The sequence below is a fragment of the Petaurus breviceps genome, unplaced genomic scaffold (assembly GCF_028583685.1).
Source record: "Petaurus breviceps papuanus isolate PSGF00001 unplaced genomic scaffold, PetGlider_PUasm1.0 90769, whole genome shotgun sequence".
Classification (NCBI taxonomy): domain Eukaryota; kingdom Metazoa; phylum Chordata; class Mammalia; order Diprotodontia; family Petauridae; genus Petaurus; species Petaurus breviceps.
Genome location: NW_027187341.1, coordinates 17,488,108 through 17,504,450, shown reverse-complemented (window position 1 = coordinate 17,504,450; position 16,343 = coordinate 17,488,108). Strand labels below are relative to the sequence as shown.

The 16,343-nt window shown below is 36.9% G+C and overlaps 1 protein-coding gene across 1 annotated transcript in view; it reads right to left on the bottom strand.

The window, feature by feature from the left end:
- Window positions 1–16,343, bottom strand: part of CASP10 (caspase 10) — a 39,582-nt gene that overhangs the window by 15,227 nt on the left and 8,012 nt on the right. The window contains exons 2-4 of the mRNA XM_069068770.1: window positions 2,994–3,350; window positions 1,220–1,313; window positions 570–717 (exon numbers count right to left, since the gene is read on the bottom strand). Of these exons, the coding sequence (XP_068924871.1) occupies window positions 570–717; window positions 1,220–1,313; window positions 2,994–3,307 (556 nt within the window). The 5' untranslated portion in view covers window positions 3,308–3,350. The remainder of the gene's footprint in view (window positions 1–569; window positions 718–1,219; window positions 1,314–2,993; window positions 3,351–16,343) is intronic.

Genomic DNA, 16,343 nt, shown 5'->3' with positions numbered 1-16,343 from the left:
AAGTAAAAAGCAGGTGAGAATAATAGGTAAAGAAGGGATTCTACTAAGCTTCTTTTATGAGACATATTGAGAACTAAACTAGGAAGAGTAAAAACAGAGAAAGGAAATTATGGACCAATTTCATTAATGAATATGGATGAAAAAATCCTAAATAAAATACTAATTAATAGATTCCAGCCATATATCACACAGATTATACATTATGATCAAGTGAGATTTATATCAGGAATGCAGGAGTGGCTTAACATAAGGGAAACCATTAACATAACTAATTACATCAATAATAAAAGTTTTTAAAAATCATACAATCATATCAATAGATGCAGAAAAAACTTCTAATAAAGTTCAACAATCATTTCTATTAAAATATTTGAAAGTATTGGTACAAATGGATTTTTCTATAAATTGATAAAAATAATTTAACTAAAATCATCAGCGAGCATTATTTGTAATAGGGATAAGCTAGATGCCTTCCCAGTAAGATTAGGAATGATATGAGGATGTCCACTGTCACTAATATTATTCATTTCTTAGAATAAACCCATATTCTGGTACAAACTCAAACGTACCTGACTTACTTTTCTCCTGAATGTATTGGTGGATCTTTTTTACCAAATTATTTCTTTTCAAAGAAGTGAATACTTCCTCCAGCTTCTTCAGATTATTCTCACTTAAAACTTCTTTTTTCTCCAGATACCTAACAAGACTTAAAAAGGACTGAAATAGAATCAACATTAGTATATGAACTTACATCATAGTCTGTCTTTATCTTGGCTATTCTGGTCACAAGCATGTGGGGCAAAGAATGGTGAAGTGGCTCAAAACCACACTAAGAATATTTTAGTCAAGCTTCCCAGGTAGACCATGAGGCAAACAGGAAAAGGAGAATGGGAGAGGATGGTATAAGGAAGGAAGAAGGTTGAAGTAGTGGAAACCATAGCAAGTATTAGCACAATCAGGGAGGTTGTGCAACTCTGACACTATACATAGGCAGCAGATAAAAAACAAGAAGAGCCAAAACCTCTGGGCTGGTTTTATTTTTTTAGGCTGGCTTATACAATATATTTCTGTTTGCAGAGAAAGTTTTTTTTTTTTTTAAGAGGGAAAGAGAGGAAGAAAGCAGGTGAGAAGGCACAGTGGAGTCCCATGAATAGACAGCCTACAGAAGTAGAAACAGAAATGGTAAAGAGCTAGAAAAATGGTTAATTTCTCCACTCACCGTTAATGTCTTTGGTATTTCCTTATGTAAGACAAATTTGATAGACTTAAAATCTTCTTCAGTGACTTCCTCAGATAGGCTGTAAAGCATGACTCTGTGACATGAATTCAATGCCATTAGTAATGAATACTCTGCAGATATAACCATTTTTGTTCAGTCATTTTTTGGTCATGTCCAACTCTTTATGATCTGATTTAGGATTTTCTTGGCAGAGATTCTGGAGTGGTTTGCCATTTCCTTCCCCAGTCTATTATACAGATGAGGAAACTGAGGCAAACTGGGTTAAGTGACTTGCCCAGGGTCACACAGTTAGTAAGTGTCTGAGGCCAGATTTGAATTCAAGAGAATGAGTCTTCCTGACTCCAACCCCAGTGCTCTAACCACACCACCACCTAACTGCACAGAGATATAACAGAGAGGAGCCCAATTTGTATCTCCCTTCATTTCCTTCATGCCCCTGCTAATGGGTTCAACTGAAATGAGACTGAGAAAAGGCATAATCTAGATTAAAGAGGTTCAAATGATCCTGGACTGTCTTAGCACATAGGAGATGCCTGAGTCTTCTCCAAAGATTCTTATATACAGTTTTCAGTACAGGATCATTCTCTCAAGTTCTCTGCAGCGAGAACCAGGGAGTACTACCAGGGAGACCATAAGCTCCATGAAGGCAGAGACAGAATCTTATCGGAATTTTGTATCCTTCTCCTTTCCCCTCACCCCTGGGCCCACCCAGTACTCTGTACACAATGGGTATAATAAATGTTTGCTTAATTGACTTTCAAAATAGATTACTCAGGTTCTTTAAATCCAGAGAGTCAGTACATAACTTAAGCACACAACAATGCCTGGGTATGTGTTTAGTCTTTTGTCATAATTAAAATCCTCCAGTTTGATGGTTCAGGCAAATATGAAGGGCTGAGTAACATCACTTTCCCTGGTATCTACATTATGGTGCCATTTAAAATGGCGTTTGCTGAGGGATGTTCTAAGGCAGGCCTGCCTTTCATCTTCCCCATTCTCCTTTTGCTTTAGCTGGCAAAGAATGTATAAGAGTGTGTCAAAGCAGACAGGGTTCCCTTCCTCCCCTGGTAATAAGACTTTTTTCACCCTTTTTACTATGCTTTATGTAATTATTATTCCCCTAAATTCAAAAGATATAGAAACATCAGTCATCAGTGTAGCAAATAAAATCCACTCACAGTGAAGAAAGGTTAGGGACACATGTTTTAAGCATAGAGTCCATTAAGTCAATCAATCAATTACCTGCCACCTTACTTAAAGTGACAAGATGCTATGTCCTCATCCCTTTATTGATTAAAAAAACCAATCAATAAGAGGTTTGACTTATGTCTGAACAGAATCTAAATATCTTTATTCAATCAATCAGTCATAGGCTTTTGCACAAACTTTAAAATCATTATTTTTAATGTCTTGACCTCCAATTTCAGTACCCTGGGGCAAAGTTCTTATTATCTTGTCCTAGTTAACAGTTCTGTGAATGTTTTCTTTTCTTTTTTTTTTGTGGGGGGGAGTTGGGGTTAAGTGACTTGCCCAAGGTCACATGGCTAGTTTTTTGTGTTAAGTGTCTGAGGCCAAATTTGAACTCAGGTCCTCCTGACTCCAGGGCCAGTGCTCTATTCACTGCACCACCTAGCCACCTCTTGTGAATAAGTTTTCTATGGGTACTATGGAAAGGATAAGAGCTAAAAACCCAAGGTGAGTGGAAATGTAAGAATAAATTCCCTTCAAATTAGCCCAAATCATACAACCTTACCTGTATGAGGAGATTCTCATTCTGGTAGAAATTTCTTGCTGTACTTTCTCCTTTGTGTACCCAATGATTTGTAGTAGATTATGTTGCTTAATTAGGAAAAGGAGCTCTGCCACTAGGAAACAATCTTTCTCATTCAACAAATCTTGATCCATGAACTTCTGAAAGAGTTGGTGAGCTGACTGTATATTCTCAAGGTTTTTAGGTGAGATCAAGTCACTACAGAGAAACTTAAGGGATTCCATATCTTTAAGCTCCAGTTTTTCATCAATGGAGAGAAACTTCTGGTGAAACTCGAGATTACTGTCATCCTCCATATTGAGGCCAGATCTTGGCACTTAAAGGAAAAACAGTGACCTTCTGAAAGAGCAAAAAAAGGAGACTTTCTGATGTAAAACTTGTTCATCTCTTGGGAAAGAGACTAAATGCAGAGGAAGGCAAGGTCAACTGAATATTCCAGGCTCCAGAATTACCAGAATTATTTAAATTGCCTTTTATTTTAAAATATATAAATATATATGTATATAAATACACACACACACATATACACACACACATTTTATATTCCTTGTCAATAAATAAGAGAAAGGTTTAATGATTTTTAAAAAATAAATAAATTACTAACTTCCCTTGCATTAAATGGAGAGAATTAAATAAATTTAATTTATTTAAAAATAAATTAATTAAGCGGAGCCAAGATGGTAGGGTAAAAGCAAGAAAATTTGTGTGTTCCCCCCATAACCACCTAAAATACCTATAAAAAATGACTCTAAACAAACTTTAGAGCTACAGAACCCACAAAGTGACAGAGAGAAACAAATCTCCTGCTGAAGGCAGCCTGGCAGGTAGACAGGAAGGGTCCATTGCAGCATGCTGGGAGCAGAGCCCAGCCCCACGTGAGCCCATGGTTTTAGCCCAAGCACCTCCAAGCCGAAATGGGGGGCTGTCCCCCATGTCTGGAATGCTATCCCTTTCCACTCTGACTACAAAACTTTTTTTGGCAGAAATAAAGGCACACCTAAATAATTGGAAAAAAACAATTGCTCGTGAGTAGGTCAAATTAATATAATAAAAATAAGACTATCTACATTGATTCATTTTTACAATTCTATACCAATCAAACTACCAAAGGAATATTTTATAGAGCTAGAAAAAATAGCAATCAGCTTCATCTGGAGGAACAAAATGTTAAGAATCTCAAAGGTAATAGTGGAAAAAGAGTGGGAAGGAAGGAAGTTCATCAAAACCAGATCTCAAACTGTACTACAAAGCAGTATACTTCCTTCTCTCCTCTGATACTGCCACCATTCTAGTGCTGGCCCTCATCACCTCATGCCTCAATTATTGCAATAGCCAGTTGGTGGGTCTGCCTGCCTCAAATCTCTCCCCATCCCACTCCAATCCATTCTTTATTCCACCACTAAAGTGATTTTTCTAAAAACACAGGTCCAATAAAGTCACCCACCCCCACTCAATAAATTCCAAGGGCATTCTATTGCCTCCAGGAGAAAATACAAAATGCCCTGTTAAGGCATCCAAAGCTCTTCATAATTTAGCTGTGCCTCCCCTTCACCCCCTCCCCCACCTTTCTGGTTTTCTTATATCTTAATTCTTGGCACATTTTCTTCATTCCATTGACACTGACTTCCTGTTTGTTCAACCAACAAAGCAATCTATCTCTTGGCTCCAAACATTTTTACTGGCTGTCCCCCATACCTGGAAAGCTATCCCTTTCCATTCTGACTACTGACCAACTTGGCTTCTATTAAGTCCCAGCTAAAATCCAATGTTCTACAGGCAACCTTAACTTATCCCTCTTAATTATAGTGCTTTCCCTCTTCAAATTATTTCCTATATTTTTTGTATATAAATTGCTCTCTCTATATATTTATTTGTATATTGTCTCCTCATTAGATTATGAGTTTCTTGAAGTCAAGGAAGGTCTTTTGCCTTTTTTTTTGTATCCCTAGTGTTTAGCACAGTGCGTGGCATGTAGTAGGTGCTTAATAAATGTTGATTGACTGATTAAAGGCCTTTGGTACTAGATAGAAAAATAGAGAGATGAATCAGTGGAACAGATTAGGTACAAAACATACAGAAATAAGTGAACCTAATATCCTAGCATTTAATAAATCCAAAGATTTCAGTTACTGAGGGAAGGACTCACTATTTGACAAAAACAGCTAGGAAAACTGGACAGCAGTCTGGCAGAAATCAGAGTTAGATCAACACTTCACACCATGTACCAAGATAAATTCCAAATGATGTAAAAGATATCATAAACAAATTAGAGTAGCAAAGAAGAAATTACTTTTCAGATCTATGGATGGGATTGTTCATGACTAAACAAGTAATGGAGAGCATTATGTGATATAAAATGAACAGTTATGATTTTATAAAATTTTAAAGTTTTTGCACAGACAAATCTAATGTATTTAAATCAGAAGGGAAAGAAACAAATGGGGGAAATCTTTACAGCTAATTCCTTTGATAAAGATCTTATAACTAAGATATACAAAGAAATTATTAAAATGTGTAAGACTAAGAGTCATTATGACCATTAGAAGCAGTTTGGTGGTGTAGTACATAGAGTCCTGGACCTGGAGTCAGGAAGACTCCAGTTAAAATCTAGCTTAATACACCTAGTAACTGAGTGACCCTGGGCAAGTCTTATCTTAACCTCTGCCTATTTCAACTTCCTCATCTATAAAATAGGGATAATATCACCTACCACCCAATGCAATTGTGAGGATCCAATGAAATATTATTTCTAAAGTGCTTTGCAAAACTTAAATGCTAATTAATATTATTCCCCAACAGATAAATGATCAAAGGAATTTTGCAAAGAAATCTAAGCTACCAAAAAACTAGATAAAATAATTCTTTAAATCACTATTATTAGAGGCATGCAAAATGAGCAACTCTGAGGTTCTACCTCAAACCCTTCAGATCAACAAAAGAGAAAAGTGACAAATGGAAGGACTGTGCAAAAACAGATGTCCTGGTGCACTGCTGGTGAAATTTTGAATTGATCTAGCTATTCTGGAAAGCAATTTGGAACTGCAACATGCCCCAAACTGCTAAACTGTACGTACCCTTGCACATACCACTACTAGCTCTACACATCAATGAGATCAAAGAAAGAGAAAATATACCTCTGTACAAATTTCATACGCAAAAATATATTTTTTTCATTTTTCAAATGCTTTATTAATTTCTGTTTTATATCATTCATTTCCACCAGATTTTCATTTCCTCCAGATCATGAGTTACAAATTTTCTCCCAGTTTTTCCCCTACCTACCACCCCAAAATAGCAGTCCCACAGAATATCCCCTCCTCCAATCTGCTCTCTCCCATATCTTCTCCCATGCCCCTTCGACTTTTCCAGTAGGGCATGGTGGATCTCTATGCCCCAGTGCCTGTATAACTTATTTCCCAATTACATGTAAAATAGTATTAATAATAGAATATATATTTTAAACATTTGATTTTAAAATTTTGAATTCCAGATTCATTCCCTTCCTTCCTAGTCACCCACCCTTACTGAGAAGATAAGCACTTCAGTATAGGTTGTACATGTGTAGCTAATGCAAAACATTAACATAGTAGACATATTGTAAAAGACTTACTATATTTCCCTCCCTCCTATCCCACCACCCACTTCTTCTGTTCTCTAATTTGATCCCATCCCTTTTCAAAAGTTGGTGCTTCCAACTTCCCTCCCCCTGAGCCTGCCCTCCCTTTCATCACCCCCCCCTCTCATCCCCTTCCCCCCTACTCTTCTGTAGGGTGAGATACCCTATTTAGTGTGTATTTCATTCCCTCCTCGAGCCAAATTCAGTGAGAATAAGGTTGACTCATTCCCTTTTGCCTTTCTATTCTTCTGCTCCATTGTAACCATTTTCCCTTGCCTCTTCTATATGAGATAGTTTACCCCATTCTGTCTCTCTCCGTCTCCTCTAATTATATTCCTCTCACCTCTTAATTTCACCTTTTAAGTATCACCTCTTCCTATTAAATTGGTCCTGTGCCCTCAATCTATATATACCTGTAAACATATATACACACATTCACATATGTATTCATATGCCTGTAGAGCCTCCTATATAGACATATATATACACACACACATATATATATATATATATATATATATATATATATATATTTCTATTCCCTTCAACTATTTTCATACTGAGAAAAGTTTCATCAGTTACAAATATCATTTTTCCATGTAGGAATGTTAATAATTCAACTTTGATAAGTTCCTTATGATTTCTTTTCCCTGTTTACCTTCTCATGGTTCTCTTGCTTCTTGTATCTGAATGTCAAATTTTCTATTCAACTCTGGTTTTTTCATCAAGAATGCTTGAAAGTCCTCTATTCCACTGAATGACCATATTTTCCCCTGAAACATGATACTCAGTTTTTCTGGGTAGGTGATTCTTGGTTTTAATCCCAGCTCTTTTGACCTCCAGAATATCATATTCCAAGCCCTTCGATCCCTCAATGTAGAAGCTGCCAGATCCTGAGTGATCCTGATTGTGTTTCCACAATATTCAAATTGTTTCTTCCTGGCTGCTTGTAATATTCTCTCTTTGATCTGGGAATTTAGGAATCTGGCTATAATATTCATAAGAGTTTTCTTTTTGGGATCTTTTTCAGGAGGTGATTGGTGGATTCTTTCAACCTCTATTTTGCCCTCTGGTTCTAAAACATCAGGGCAGTTTTCCTTGAGAATTTCTTAGAGGATGATTTCTAGGTTCTTTCTTTTATCATGGCTTTCAGGTAGTCCAATAATTTTTTTAAAGCAATTTGGGTTAAATAACTTGCTCAAGGTTACATTTCCAGTTATTTGTGGGTGTGGTGCTAAGCATCAGAGCCCGGATTCAATCCCAGGTCATCCCGACTCTTGGGCCGGTGCTCTCACTGTGCTACGTGGCTGCCCCTGTAGTCCAATAATTTTTAAATTATCTCTCCTGGATCTATTTTCCAGGTCAGTGGTTTTTCCAGTGAGATATTTCACATTGTCTTCTATTCTTTCATTTGTTTGGATCTGTTTAACAGCATCTTGATTTCTCATAAAGTAATTAGCTTCCATTAACTCCAATCTAATTCTGAAGGAATGATTCTCCTCAGTGAGCTTTTGAGATTCTTTTTCCATCTGGAAAATTTGGCTTTTTAAGGCATTCTTCTCCTCATTGCCTTTTTGAGCCTCTTTTGCCACTTGAGTTAGTCTATTTTTTGAAGTGTTATTTTCCTCAGTCAGGCTGTTGACTTTCATTTCATAATTTTCTTGCATTGTTCTCATTTCTCTTCCCAATTTTTCCTCCACTTCTCTTATCTGCTTCTTAAGGTCCTCTATGGCCTGTAACCAGCTCGTATTTTCCTTTGAAGCTTTTGGTGCAGGAGTTCTGACTTCACTGTCTTCCTCCTGTTTCATGCTTTGATCCTTTTTGTCCCTAAAATAGGAGTCTAATGTGGGATTCTTCTGTTTGTTTTGCTTCCTTTGCTTGGTCATGTTGCCACTCAAGTACCTGACTTTTGGGCTTTTTGCCATAGTAGGACTCTGCCACCAGACAGGGGAGCTTCCATACCAAACGCTAGGGTTTTCTCGGCTGCCAGAGGTATTAGATGGGTGCCCTCTCTGAAGCCTCCACATGCTCTGGCAAGCTGGTCACACACCCCAGGACCTCCACCCTAAACCACAATCCAGATCCAAGCAGGTTAAAGCAAAAGCAATTACCCCTCAGGCTGGTTGCTTGGTCCCCCTACACTCTGCAGGTCAGGAGCTGAAGCTGCCATGTGGAGGCTGCCCCATAGACCTCAGTGGCTGCTCGCCCCAGGGACAAAAGTTGATGCACTCCCAACTACTGGGTCCCAAAGTACACACTGCACTGACCTCTCACTTTGTCCTTGGCATCTTTGTGTTGATAATTCTGGACCGCCACAGCTGCTGGTGATCTGGAGTCCCTCCAGCCAGCAGTTGGTCAGGCCTGCCCTGGGGCAAAACCTTGGGATGGAGCTGGGCTTGTCTCCCAGAGCACTGTGCTGACTGATTCCTGCCCGTCTGCCAGGCTGTCCTCAGTGGGAGGTTAACTTCTCTGCATCATTTTGTGTGTTCTGCAGCTCCAAAGTTTGTTCAGAGTCCCCTTTAACATGAATTGGAGGTGGTGAGAGTCGGAGCCATTTCTACTCCACCATCTTGACTCTGCCCCCCACAAAAATATTTATAGCAGCTCTTTTCATAGTAGCCTAAAACTGGAAAGTCAAGGGATGTCTTCTTATTGGGGAATGGCTATAACATAGCATATGAATGTAATAAATATTAATTATTGTACCCTAATAAATGACAAAACTGTCCATTTCAGTGGAAATTGGAAAGATCTCTATGAACTGTTGCAGAGTAAAATGAGTAGAATTATGAGAACAACTTATGCAAGAACAACATTATAGAAAAAAAACAACTTTGAGAGACTTTTTATAACTCTGATCAGTATAAAGAAGAACCAGAATTCTAGAAGACTAAAGATGAAGCAAACCACTTGTATCCTTACAGAGAGATAATAAAGTTAAAATGCAAAGAGACATACATTATTAGGCATGGGAGAATTGGGAAAAGATGAAAATTAATATGCAAATAACAAAAGGCATCTATAGGGGGAAGGAACAGTAATTGCTCTTTAGGTGAAAAATACCATGGATATAAAATTGACAGGACTTGATATGTGAATAATAATAATGAAATGAAACGAATTAATGAAATGAATAAATAAATGAAAAAGTGTTTATTAAGTGCTTAGTATGAGCCAAGCATTAGACTCAGCTATGGTTATACAAATATAAAAATTAAGACAATCTCTGCGCTCCAGGAATCCACATTCTAATTAGGGAAAACAACATTATTATAGAAGGGTTCAGACACAGGGAAGATGGAAAGATTTTGTGGCCCTTAGGGTATAGCAGCAGGGTAAATGGTAATGGCCTTGGATCTGGAGGGCCCAAAGGGAAGGTCCAGGAATCCCTCTTTCTTACCATGAAGTATTGAGGTCAGTTATTTTCTGCCTATCAAAGCTGATAATTACAGGAGATTTCAAACATGGGAAACTGGGTAAGAGGGGCAGAAGACCCAAGCATTAGTCTTTCAAAAAGCTGTCCCTACAGAAGCTTCTTTTCCCATTGCAAAAGAATTACTATACCAATAATTGGGGTCAATCTTAGCAAACAGCTTCCAACCTTTGTGGAGCAGGAGCACACGTGGGAAATAGAGGAAATCACCCCACCCTGAGAGTGAGTCAGCTATTTCCTCTACTCTGCACATTTGACTTGTGAGATCCCTCTTGGACTGTCATTTTCATGTGTATTGAATCATTACTTTTACATATAGATCAAAAAAAGTAACACCTGATGACTCACTTTGGTTGGAGTCAAGGGAGATAAGAAAACATAATAAAATGGTAAGGGGAGGGGACTATGGTTGTATGATGTTGTACATAGTTGCAAACTTGGTCACTGGGTCCTTACCTAACTGTGTGGTTTTGTTAGACTGTTTCTTTGTTAAAAGGGAAGAATCACTGGTGCTAGTGGTGGAATGAGTTAAAAATACAGCTGTAAAATGATGATGGAAAAACAAAAAGCACCAGAACCAGGAGAAAAATTTATATAACGATATTGTAAATATTTATGTCAGCTCTTTTTGAAGTAGAAAAAATGGATATAAAGGGCATGCCTATTAATTAGTAAATGGTTAAACAAATTATGGTATATGAAATTAATGGAATATTAATATGCCATAAGAAATGACAAAAGGGAGAGGCCTGGACTCTGCAGCTCATAGAGGCCCAGACGAGGCCTGATCAATGTGGTGGCAAGTTGACCCACCAACCACAAGGGTCACTGCCAGGGCTATCACCGCAGGACCAGGAATAGACAGAGCAGGGTAAGAGTCAAATGCAGGGCCCCTGGAAGGGGCAGCAGCTACTCCTGGGACTACCAATCCACAGCCCAGAAATTTTAAAAGCCCCTATCTGGACCTCCAGGGACCAGGATGGCAGAGTGAACCCCAGATGCTCCAATCCCCCCCTCTGACCCTGAAAACATAGTAATTATTGCTCTAGGGCAAAACTTTAAACAGTAAAGGCTTGGGAACCCTAGAGGAAGGTTGTGGCTAGGGCCCTGCCTCAAAATGAGTAAAAAGCAGACTACAAAGACCCTGGAGTCCTACTATCCTGAGAGGGAGGAACCAAATTCAGAGGGAGACAGTGTTGACTCCACACCCACAGCTGAAGCTTCAACAGGGAACTGGTCTCAAGCAAAGAATGCATTCTTAGATGAGCTCAAAAGGAACTTTGAAAACCAAATTAGAGAGATAGAAGACAAAATAAATAATTCTTTTAAAATCAAAATTGCAAAATTAGAAAAATATTACAATGAAGAAAACAGCTCCTTCCTTAAAAAGAAAAATGTGTGACATGGAAAAGGAGCTCCAAAAACTAACTGAGGAAAATAATTCACTAAAAACTAGAATCAACCAAATTGAAGTGAATAACTCTATGAGGAGCCAAGAATTAGTCAAATGAAACAGCAAGAATAAAAAATTAGAAAAAGAGGGAAAATATCTCAATGGAAAAATAACTGACCTGGAAAGCAGAGCCAGGAGAGATAATCTGAGAATCACAGGCCTACCAGAAAATCATGATGAAAAAATGAGCCTGGACAACATCTTCCAAGAGCTCACTGAGGAAAACTGCCCTGAGATACTAGAACCAGAGGGTAAAATAGAAATCGAGAGAATCCACCAATCACCTCCTGAAAGAGATACCAACTTGAAAAGTTCAAGAAATGTTGTAGCCAAACTCCAGAACTACCAGGTAAAGGAGAAAATACTACAAGCAGCCAGAAAGAAACAATTCAAATATCGAGGAAGAACAGTGAGGATCACACAGGATCTGGCAGCCTCTACAATGAAAGACTGGAGGAACTGGAATGCAATTTTTTGCAAGGCAAAAGAACTTGGGTTACAACCAAAGATCACCTACCAGTGAAACTGAACATATTCTTCCAGGCAAGGAGATGGACATTCAATGATATAAAGGATTTCCAGAACTTCCTGATAAAAAAGCCAGAGCTCAATGGAAAATTCAACCTCCAATTATGAGATGCAAGAGAGACATAGAAAGGTAAACAAGGAAAACATACACACACACACACACACACACCCTGTTATTTAATAAGAGCAAACTGTTTATAGACAAGTAGAGGGTATGGGTATAAATTACACAAAAATTACGATTAAAAAAAACTTTATTAAGGGCTACAAAGGGACTGCAATGAGAGAAGAGGAAAGAATGAAGTAGAAAAGGGTAAATTATGCCACACAAAGAGGCATAAAAACAATATAGTAGAGGGAAAGAAAGGAGGAAGATGAGCATTATATAGCTTTTCCATCATCAGTTCTGGTGCAAGGAGGGAATAACACAACCAGTTAAGCATAGGACTCTATTGAGAAGAGACACAAAATGTATCATAATAGAGGGAAAGAGGGGAGGGAGAGGAGCTTTGCATGAGATCTGTTCCTGTCAATTTTGGTTTGAAGAAGAAATAACATACTACATTAAGTATAAAAATCTATCATATCCTACAGGCAGTAGGAGGGGGGAAGGGCTACAAAAGGGGGGGGTGGCTAGAAAGGAAGGAAGAAGTAAGGGGGAAGGGGAGGAAAAGGCAGGGGGGCTGATAAGAAGGGAATACTGAGGGAGGTGGTGGTCAAAAGGAAAACTCTTAAGGAGGGTAAGGGAGAAGGGGAGAAAAATAAAAGCATAAACAGGGGAGGGAATAGGATGGAGGGAAAGAGACAGATAGTAATCATAACTGTGAACGTGAATGGAATGAACTCTCCTATAAAATGGAGGCGGATGGCAGAATGGATTAAAAACCATAATCCTACAATATGCTGTTTGCAAGAAACACATCTGAAACAGAAGGATACACAAAGGGTAAAGGCAAAAGGCTGGAGTAAAATATATCATGCCTCAGCTAAAGTAAAAAAAGCAAGGGGTAGCAATCCTTATGTCAGATAAAGCAAAAGCAAAAATTGATCTAATTAAAAGAGATAAGGAAGGAAACTATATCTTACTAAAAGGCAGCATCGAGAATGAAGCAATATCATTACTTAACATATATGAACCAAGTGGTATAGCATCCAAATTCTTAGAGGAGAAGGTAAGGGAATTAGAGGAAGAGATAGCAAAACTATACTAGTGGGGGACCTTAATCTTCCCCACTCTGAACTTGACAAATCCAACTTCAAAATAAACAAGAAGTTAAGGAGGTGAATAGAATTTTAGAGAAGGAAGGTATCATAGATCTCTGGAGAAAACTGAATGGGGATAAAAAGGAATATACCTTCTTCTCAGCCATTCATGGCACATATTCAAAAATCAACCATGTACTAGGACATAAAAACCTCACAATTCAGTGCAGAAAGGCAGAAATATTAAATGCATCATTCTCAGATCATGATGCAATAAAGGGTCATAGAAAGATAGACTAAAAACTAATTGGAAACTAAACAATTTAATCCTAAAGAATGAGTGAGTCAAACAAGAGATTATAAAAACAATCAGTAATTTCATTCAAAAGAATGACAATAATGAGACAACATACCAAAATTTGTGGGATGCAGCAAAGGCAGTTCTTAGGGGAAGTTTAATATTCCTGAGGGTATACATGAATAAATTAGAGAAAAGGGAGGTCAATGAATTGGGTATGCAACTGAAAATGCTAGAAAAAGAACAAATTGAAAAATCTGCAATTAAATACTAAATTAGAAATAATGAAAACCAAAGGAGAGATAAATAACATTGAATTTAAGAAAACTATTGAATTAATAAATAAAACTAAAAAGAACAAATTGGAAAATCTGCAATTAAATACTAAATTAGAAATAATGAAAACCAAAGGAGAGATTAATAACATTGAATTTAAGAAAACTATTGAATTAATAAATAAAACTAAGAGCTGGTTTTATGAAAAAATAATAAAATTGAGAGACCCTTAGTCAATATGATAAGCAAAAGAAAGAAGAAAACCAAATTATGAGTATCAAAAATGAAAAGGGTGAATCTACCTCCAATGAAGAGGAAATTAAACAATAATTGGGAATTATTTTGCCAAATTATATTCACATAAATTTGACAATCTTAGTGAAATGGATGAATATTTACAAAAATATAAATTGCCCAGATTAACTGAAGAGGAAGTAAATTATTTAGTGAACTCCTTAGGAAAAAATCTCCAGAGCCAGATGGATTTACTAGAGAATTCTATCAAACATTTAAAGAACAATTTATTCCAATACTCTAGAAACTATTTGGGAAAATTAGTGAAGAAGGAGTCCTATCAAATTCTTTTTATGACACAAACATGGTACTGATACCTAAATCAGGAAGAGATAAAATGGAAAAAGAAATTATAGACCAATTTCCTTCATGAATATAGATGCAAAAAATTTAAATAAAATATTAGCAAAAAGACTACAGCAACTTATCACAAGACTAATACACTTTGATCAGGTAGGATTTATTCCAGGAATGCAAGGATGGTTTAATATTAGGAAAACCATCAGTATAATTGATCATATCAACAATAAAACTAGCAGAAACCACATGATTATCTCAGTAGATGCAGAAAGGCTTTTGACAAAGTACAACATCCATTCCTATTAAAAACACTAGAAAGTATAGGAATAAACAGAGCCTTCCTTAAAATAATAAGTAGCATCTATTTAAAGCTATCAGCAAGTATTATATGTAATGGAGATAAGCTAGAAGCATTTCCAATAAGATCAGGGGTGAAACAAGGGTGTCCACTATCACCCTTCTTATTCAATCTGGTACTAGAAATGTTAGCAGTAACAATTAGAAAAGAAAAGGAAATCAAAGGAATCAAATTAGGCAAAGAAGAGACCAAGTTATCATTCTTTGAGGATGACATGATGATATACTTAGAGAATCCTAAAGAATCAAATAAAAAACTACTTGAGACAATAATAAATTTGGCAAAGTTGCAGGATATAAAATAAACCCACATAAATCCTTGGCATTCCTGTATATTTCTAATGAAATCCAACAGCAAAAGATAGAAAGAGAAATCCCATTTAAAGTTACTGTAGACATTATAAAATATTTCAGAATCTACCTGCCAAAACAAACCCAGGACCTGTATGAACACAACTACAAAACACTTTTCACACAAATAAAGTCAGATCTAATTAACTGGAAAAACATTAATTGCTCATGGCTAGGTCGAGCTAATATAATAAAAATGACAATTTTAGCTAAATTAAATTACATATTTAGTGCCATACCAATCAATTTACCAAAAAATTACTTTATAGAGCTAGAAAAAATAGTAACAAAATTCATTTGGAATAACAAAAGGTCCAGAATATCAAGGGAATTAATGAAAAGAAATGCTAGGGAAGGTGGCCTAGCTATACCAGATGTTAATTTGTATTATAAAGCAGAAGTCATCAAAACTACTTGGTATTGGCTGAGGAATAGAGTAGTGGATCAATGGAATAGATTGTGTACATGAGACTCAGCAGTCAATGACTATAATAATCTACTCTTTGATAAACCCAAAGACCCCAGTTTTCAGGATAAGAACTCACTATTTGACAAAAACTGCTGGGAAAACTGGAATATAGTATGGCAGAAACTGGGCATAGACCATTATCTAACACCATATACCAAAATTAAGTCTAAATGGGTGCATGATCTAGGTATAAAGGCTGATACTGTAAGTAATCTGGGAAAGCAAGGAATAGTTTACCTGTCAGATTTATGGAGAGGGAAAGACTTCATGACCAAACAAGAATTAGAGAGCATTATAAAATGCAAAATGGATAACTTTGATTACATGAAATTGAAAAGCTTCTGTACAAACAAAGCCAATGTAACTAAGATTAAGAGGGAAATGGGAAAGTGGGAAAGAATTTTTGTAACCAATGTCTCTGATAAAGGCCTCATTTCTAAAATATACAGAGAACTGAGCCAAATCTATAAGAATACAAGTCAGTCCCCAATTGATAAATGGTCAAAGGATATGAACAGGCAGTTCTCAGAGGAAGAAATTAAAGATATCTATAAGCATATGAAAAAATGCTCTAAATCACTATTGATTAGATATGGGATGCCTATCAATTGGGGAATAGCTAAACAAGTTATGGTATATGAATATAATGGAATACTATTGCTCCATAAGAAACGAAGAGCAGATGGACTTCATATTTACCTGGAGAGGCTTATATGAACTGATGCTGAGTGAGAAGAGCAGAACCAGGAAAAAT